Here is a 7,335-nt window from a genome sequence, read left to right as displayed (position 1 = left end):
TACCTTTCTGGCCTTCATAGTTTCCACACTGATTTTGTGTTTTTTTAGAGCATTACGTCTGCTCATTGGGAGGGGAGGCTGGGCCCTCGATATTGCCAACATAAAGTAAACACTCATTGATATTTCAGTACCCAATTAAGGAGACCATCAGGACTGCCGGCCTTTGAGTGACAAATTTTTCTTAACTTTTTAACAACCTCGATTTTGTTGACTTCGATGAACTGATCGTTCTCATCCATAGACATATATTCATCAGGAGATAGCGGAGAATATTCTTGCATCACATTTATAAAGGATGTGTTGATTTTATCGCATAAAATTTTTCATCGTTATCTAATTCTGTAGATAACATGTCTTCAATTTTTTTCAGTTAAATTCATAGTTTCCACTGGGTTGTTTGACCTCTTGCCACCACTTATTAGGTTTTGCATTTAGCAAAAATTTGCATTTTGCATTAAATACAAAATTGTATCATCAGCATTCACATTGTGGGTTTTTAAGTTTTTCATCAGATAAAACACAACGCAATTGTGTAACTTTCAATATTTAATTTTTTTCGTGAATACTCAAACGCTGTTTTCAATATTAAATTTGCCAAAGATCAGATTAAATGAGTAAAGGGAGAAGAAAGTGAACGTAGCTAATCTAAATATTTTTCTGCGTCTGTTTTTTTTATTACGTTATGCATTATACCCAACAACAAGATGTTTACATTCCTCAAACAACTAAAAATTTTAATCAATTGTTATTATAATCAAGTGCTATTTCATGTGACCTTGGAAAAAATTTTGCATACGTATTCAGTTTTTTCGTTAAAAAGACTTTGTACAGAGTTCGTTTGAAAGGCGTTCGTTTCATTATAGTTAACAAAAACTGTAAACATTGTTCTGCGATTTAAAAGAAAGAAAGTGAGTATTTGAAAGATCATTAGGACAAATACCTTTAGTGTTGTTCTTTTTCGCGAGATAGGGAATTTGTTATGCGTCATTTGTCAAATCAAGTGCCGCACTTATAATGTACATCTTGTTAAATTGCACTACCTTTCATTTTATCCACAGAAAACCGCATTGGAAAGAAGGATACATTAAACAAGATTTTATTCTTCTTATTCGTTTTCAGGTAGCTAATATGGCGAGAACAGAGGAATTCATTAACGAGGTACGGGAAAGATAAATTTTGTGATGATGTGATCAACCATCTTTAAAATAAGGCTTAGGAAATATTTTAAGAGTTCCATCAGGCAATGAGAACTACCAAAGTTATAGGAGTAATTTGCTTAGCTTTTCTTTTTCTGCCCACGCAGGGATTACGATTATTCAAACTTGCTGTCGATGATTCAATTATATATTTGCCAAGAGTTTATGGTAGTATTTGAACAAAAAAATGAAAATTAAATAAACCATGCAAACATCACATGTAAATATGTAGCAAGAAAGTTTGGTTTGTGTTATAGTTCATATGCTTCTTATGTAAGACGCAGTAGATGATCGCCAAACTATAACTGTCAACAATTGAAAGGTTTGTTGAAAATTGTGATTGTCTAACAGCGCATTATGGGTTGTCAGATGATTTTCACTTCATGATAAGAACATTATGGACCATAGTATTTGCTAGGTATTTTTTGTTCATTTTTAGCTTTCAAATTAAATTTTTAGTTACGAGAATTTGCAGATGTCATAGAAAAATCGAGAACAGCAATTGATGATGCTGATCTTCAATGTCTGATGAGCTTGAAGAAAAAATATGCACAAGTATTTACGAAATCTGTATGTACAATTTTCAAACAGTTTTCCCTTCAATCAACCATTTAAATAAACTCGCTTTTAAGGTTGAATGTCAACATGTAGTGTTATTTCGCTTGTGATTTAATGTATAGAATTTTTCACTGGAAAAATGTACTTGGGCAATTGTGAGCAGAAGGTTTGAAGTATTAGAGTTTAATTGTTGTTGAATTTTGTATTAACTTTTATTATGTGCACCATAGATTCTCCGGTTCCATTCCCCTCAAAACTACAAATTCTTGTTGCAGATAGTGTATTTTTAAAGTGAGTCTTTCCCTAAACAACACAGCTCTTTCGTACTTGTACATTTGATACGTTACATGTGTATATTTTATTATTGCTTGGTTATTTGTCAATTGCAGCCGAAAAATTTGCAGAAGATCAAGAGAGAAGGGCTTGCACACGAACCAGGTACAAACAGTAAGGTATGTTTATGAATTATTATGATGAATCCAAAACCTTTTATAAATTATGGTTATAGTAAATTACGAACATGCAAATTTTGGTTATGATGTCAGGATGATTTCATTTGTGGAGAGTGTCGAAAGGGGGCGAAGATATCTCTAACAATACAGTGCTTTCGGTAAAGTAACCTGTAAATTCTTCAGTGAATCTTTTGAATTCTAAAACTATGGACCAACTGAACAAAAGCTTTTTTTAAATAACTAGCACTGAAAAGCAAGGCTTGAGAATGTGAAAACACATTTCAGTAACTGATTGAGGAGCAACCACATTAGTTTAATAAGCTATGTAAGCTATCGGTTTGTTTGCTAGTGTTTTCCACGTGTTTTCCTGAAAACCAATTGTCGAGGAATTACTAAGTCCACCTTGTTTTTTTAGAGCACAATCTTTACTCCTTCATCTTTGATGTCAAAAAAATCATTTTGGAAAAACTCGAAAGAGAATCGGCGTGGTTCTTACCAGGTAAATGTTTTGGTAACAACTTTATGATATCAAAATCATTTATCACTTGACATTCATCATCGCTAGCTGTCATTATTGATGACTATAACATATCATTTTCGTTTTATTTTATACTAAATCTTAATTTTTCACGAATACTTTTTTTTAGTAATAAGATCATTCCGTATTACTCCATAAGAAATATTATAGAATGGACAATTCAATTAAGAAACAATGTTTTAGCTAGGTCGATGACTAGTTTATCACATCATTTGTCAGCTGTAAGATAGCGTTTTAGCCCAGCCAAAATAGTAAGTTTCAATTTTAGTAAAGTTATTTTCCAAAAAAATGTGACAAAAACGTAACGATAATTTACCACTTAAGTGATCAAGGAGGCATCTAGGTTACTCGAATAGAGCAAAACTTAAGAGCCGTACGTTTAGAAGGATAAACACAACTTCCAAATATTTGCCCCAAAAATGGACTTGTTACATAGCTATGTGTTTCACTCTGTGACGAAAATTTGTTTTTAGGTATTCAAACTTGATACGAACAAAGCTTTATGTTGTAAATACGCACCATGTGCTAGGAATTGCATGAAACATTTACTATATATCGAAGAAACGGGTTTATGTCCTGGACAGGTGGATCAAAAATTGGGTCAGATTTCGTTAGGGACAAAATTCTTGGAGGATCTATGGGAAATCTTGGAGGAAATTTTACCACTTGAGGAGATACCAAAAGAGAAATTGCTAGAGCTGATGAGTGAAATATTAGAGAAGCTTCAGAAAACACCTGTGCTGCCATGTACACAGGTGCTTATTGCCCTACAAGAAGAACAATTCTTAGAGTCAATATACAATAGTGACTTTGGCGATGACAAACTCATTGATAATGCAAAAAAGAAGTTCAAAGAGAGTAAGCGTAAGGCAGGAATTTTGCTTTGTGTTACTGACAAAATGAGTCATGGTCTAATTTTAAAAAGGGACGAGGAAGGTGAACAAGTGAATTTGTATGACTCCACAATTGATGAAGACAAAATGGTGGATTTTGGAATTATTCACAGCTTACAAGTTCTTGTCTTGGAGGATGAGAAACCTCTCATTGATAAGAAACCTCTTATTGCTAAACTATGGTCCAAATTGAAAATGTGCTACTGTCTAAAAGACTATCTTGAAGCTCACGCAAATAATGTTGGTAAAAAGCCTAAAGAGTCAGTATCTCAATTGATGTTTCAGTCATGAGAATTCATAGTAAATTTGAATTTTATGCAGAGGGTTTTATCAACATTTTTAATTAATTTTTTAGTGTATATTCAGTAATCGGCCACTTTAAACATTATATTAATTGGTAAAATGCAAAATTTTTGAGTAACATAATGATTTTATTTAAAAAAAACGACTGTTAAAATGTAAATTTAGTGAAAACCAAGTGGGTGTAGACCATGTACCTTTGTTATCACATAGCTACGTTTATGGTGTATCTTTATGATAAGTTAATATGTCAGAACACAATAAGAAGCAATAGAAAGAATTTCTCAATGCTCGTAATAACACTACTAAAGACATTGTATTAAATGTAACCATGGTAAATTCGTATAATCACGAGTGAAATGTATAAAATTAACTGGAACCATAACTTGTATAGTTTTGTCTTGTGGTTGGTTGAAGCCAAAAATTCAGCTAAATATTAATCAACTGTCCTCTGAAATAATTCATTTTTTAATTTTTTTCTTTGCGACTGACGTTTGTTTTGGCTTCTTGGCAGTTGACAAACGTGAAAAAGTATTCATTGTTTTTTTTGACAGATTTTGTGCTTTGAAATTGTATCGCTCATACTTAGTGTATGCTACAGCAGGATATTTGTAAGGAGAAAATAAACGGCAATAATATAGGGGATTGATCGACTAACTAATACAATGAATGATGATGGACTGAATGCCAAAAAGTAGAGAAAAATATATTAATATTTAAAGCATTTTATAAAACTGATAGTTTATAATTTACGACCTTTTACGTTTAAAAATGTTCCATTGATATATCTTATTTGATGACCCACTGTTTTCCTTGTTTATTTATTGTTTTCTTTTAACAATATTAATTGTTAAAACAAAATTTTCTTTTAACAATATTTATTGTTTTCTTTTAACAATGTGTTTATTTTATTTTCTCGCTTTTTGTACTTTACACTGACAGTACAAGAACTAATTGTTTTGTATTTAAAATATACATTTACATAAAAAAAAAGTAAATGCATAAGATGAAGATTTTAAGACTCTTTTTAATACTCTATTTACGAGGATCTTGCATTATTATTAAGGATCTGAGCTGTATATATATTTGTATTGTATGTGTTTCATGTCACAAAAAAGGTTTCTAAAAAACACCAATTTCTCTTGCAAATTGCTCAATTTTTAAAAAACCTTTTGAGTTTGTGTATTTATCATGGAACTAAAATATTTGGGTCGTTTGAACGATTAGCTATGTCAAGGATAAGTTCACTTTTGAAAATTTATAAAAATAAAAATTCTGTTTAGTTTACCAAAGGACTAGAGCGACCTGGATGGCTGCCATCATCTGGCATCAATTTCCCCCTCTGACATGTTGTTCCAGTGTATATTAAAGTTCACTGAATGCTTTACATAACGAAGAAACTCAAGAAACGAATTTGGTCTTTTGCTAAAATTTGGCTACTTCTAACCTATATTTGCTTACAAGGGAGCACTGATGATAGACATGAGCTACCAACTACCAAAAGCATTTATCCCAGGATATAAACTGCGAATGAACTACTGATAGAAATCAGTAGATTTATGCAAACTTCACTATCTATAATAAAACGAATTGCGACAATTGGTGAAATTTCTACAACATGTTTATGAAATAAAGCTTCCCCTTTATAAATTTTGGTATGAGTTAAAATTTCAGAATGCACTGAGTGTGATGAGCGTTTGTTTTTTCTAATAAGTATAATAGAAGTGAAAATATCGGTTGTTAAAAATACCGTTTTGACGAAAATTGCATTCTGATATGCCGGGTCCTGGACACTAGCCTGCGGTAGCTCGTGATGTCAGTGGTTGTGTTCTTTGCAATCGTGATTGTTTTCATCATTATTTTCATTGGTTTTGCTTTCTGTAAAATCATTTTGGCATCCATGTTCTTGACAACATGTTTCAGGCCCTTTTCCCGTCCAAGTAATTTAATAGAACTTAATGATTCGCCCCTCATGCTTTTAACTAATTTGGTAAAATTAGAGGCAGCCAAGTAATTTGTTAAAGTTTTATATTCATCGATTTATGTAAATAGTAAAGATATTTGCTTTCTTTTGAAATCAATTTTTTTAACAAATATTTCCATGTCCTAAAATTGTCTTTTATTGAATCAGTAGACTAAATCACTATTTAGGTATTATACTGTATGCTCATTCTATTGAGTTCTATAATAACTGGAGCTGCTATCTCAAGCGCGGCTTTAGTTGTCAAATGTTTAAAAAAAATGGAGGAATTTACCTATTTCCGCTGGCATTTACTAAATTGACTACTTTGCAGAAAATTTTGCAATTTCTCCCCCAAAGAAAGAGTGAGAAAAAAGAATTTTTCTTATTTGGCATTTGACAAGCAAATTTATGATCTAAAATCAAGGTAAAAAACTGAAATTCATTACAGAGAGTCAACTGTGTGTGCTTGTCTGCTCCTACGAAGATCCGTTTTATAACTACCAACGAAGAGGCTTTTTGCTGGCTACATAACAACGCGGATGCACGACGCAGTGACGTCAACATTCAAAGTTGTTTGCCAGATTAAACTTTATGGTTTATACAAAGAAAAAGTACATCTTGGATTATCTGTACGGTTGCCGTTAGAAGTGCTAGCTCATTTTGAGTCATTCATTCTCATTACTTTTTTGCCTTCTTTCATGTAATGGCCTTTTGGTTTTTCGTCACAATTGTAAGATTTGCTCTTGTATACGCACGCCACTCTGTATAAATGAATAAATGGCTGGAAAGTTACCTCTTGACTCAATATTTTTGATTTTTTGTGATTAATTTTCATTCAAATTTCTAAAAGACTCAAGTTTGCATAAGTGATGATGGGTATAGGTCATTGATAAATAAAAATAAATATTGTATACAAATTACCTAGTAACCTTTAACATTTAAAAATTTAGATCTATCATTTAAAGTAACCTTAAAGACTTTTTAGAAATTACATAGTTACAGATTTGTACTACCTGTTTCTCATCCATATCATGAACAAACTGACGATGCAAAATATTGAAGAAACACTTGGAAAAGTCGAAAAGTTTTCCAGTTTTGAAAAAAGCAGGAAATAAAGCAAATGCCACATTTCCATTCTTTGCTATATTAAGTAAATAGCTCAAAATGTCATTTAAGGCAAAAACTAAAGTTAGGAAGAAATATATAGTACTACAACTGTAAAGTTTTCTTTAATGCTTCAATATAGCATTCATTAGATATTATTTACATTTAAACAACACTCTACAGAAATATTTTAGTAAAGGTATAACATGATTGGACCATTTACTTATAAAAAGTGAGTCATAAATCATCAATCTCAGTATCAATATCAATATCCACATGAACACAAACTTAATGGCCATTTTACAGTACTGTGAATTAACATTGCATCAAG

General features: G+C 31.7%; 1 protein-coding gene across 6 annotated transcripts; it reads left to right on the top strand.

The window, feature by feature from the left end:
• The first annotated feature begins 1,658 nt into the window (after positions 1-1,658).
• On the top strand, positions 1,659-4,397 carry LOC124448389. 6 transcript variants are annotated; one of them, XM_046999438.1, is made up of 7 exons: positions 1,659-1,766; positions 1,985-2,045; positions 2,144-2,206; positions 2,300-2,364; positions 2,451-2,531; positions 2,622-2,705; positions 3,218-4,397. In XM_046999438.1, exons 6-7 carry the CDS (start codon positions 2,649-2,651, stop codon positions 3,926-3,928), a joined length of 768 nt encoding a protein of 255 aa, XP_046855394.1. In that variant the 5' UTR covers positions 1,659-1,766; positions 1,985-2,045; positions 2,144-2,206; positions 2,300-2,364; positions 2,451-2,531; positions 2,622-2,648; the 3' UTR covers positions 3,929-4,397. The 6 variants fall into 6 exon arrangements, with proteins under 6 accessions (XP_046855394.1, XP_046855387.1, XP_046855364.1 ...); XM_046999431.1 differs by having other exon boundaries at positions 1,659-1,920; XM_046999408.1 differs by having other exon boundaries at positions 1,659-2,045; positions 2,144-2,192; positions 2,263-2,364.
• Positions 4,398-7,335: the final 2,938 nt, after the last annotated feature.

Source organism: Xenia sp. Carnegie-2017, unplaced genomic scaffold (assembly GCF_021976095.1).
Source record: "Xenia sp. Carnegie-2017 unplaced genomic scaffold, XeniaSp_v1 HiC_scaffold_13, whole genome shotgun sequence".
In the NCBI taxonomy this organism is placed as follows: domain Eukaryota; kingdom Metazoa; phylum Cnidaria; class Anthozoa; order Malacalcyonacea; family Xeniidae; genus Xenia; species Xenia sp. Carnegie-2017.
The sequence above is the reverse complement of the archived record's forward strand: the minus strand, read 5'-3'. Positions and strand labels throughout refer to the sequence as shown.

What these genes read in the sequence shown, in the direction of transcription:
- LOC124448389 (XM_046999438.1), top strand. Translation starts at nt 2,649, where the DNA reads ATGTCAAAAAAATCATTTTGGAAAAACTCGAAAGAGAATCGGCGTGGT. An exon ending in ATCGGCGTGGTTCTTACCAG is followed by an intron (nt 2,706 to 3,217) that starts GTAAATGTTTTG and finishes ATTTGTTTTTAG; the next exon opens with GTATTCAAACTTGATACGAA.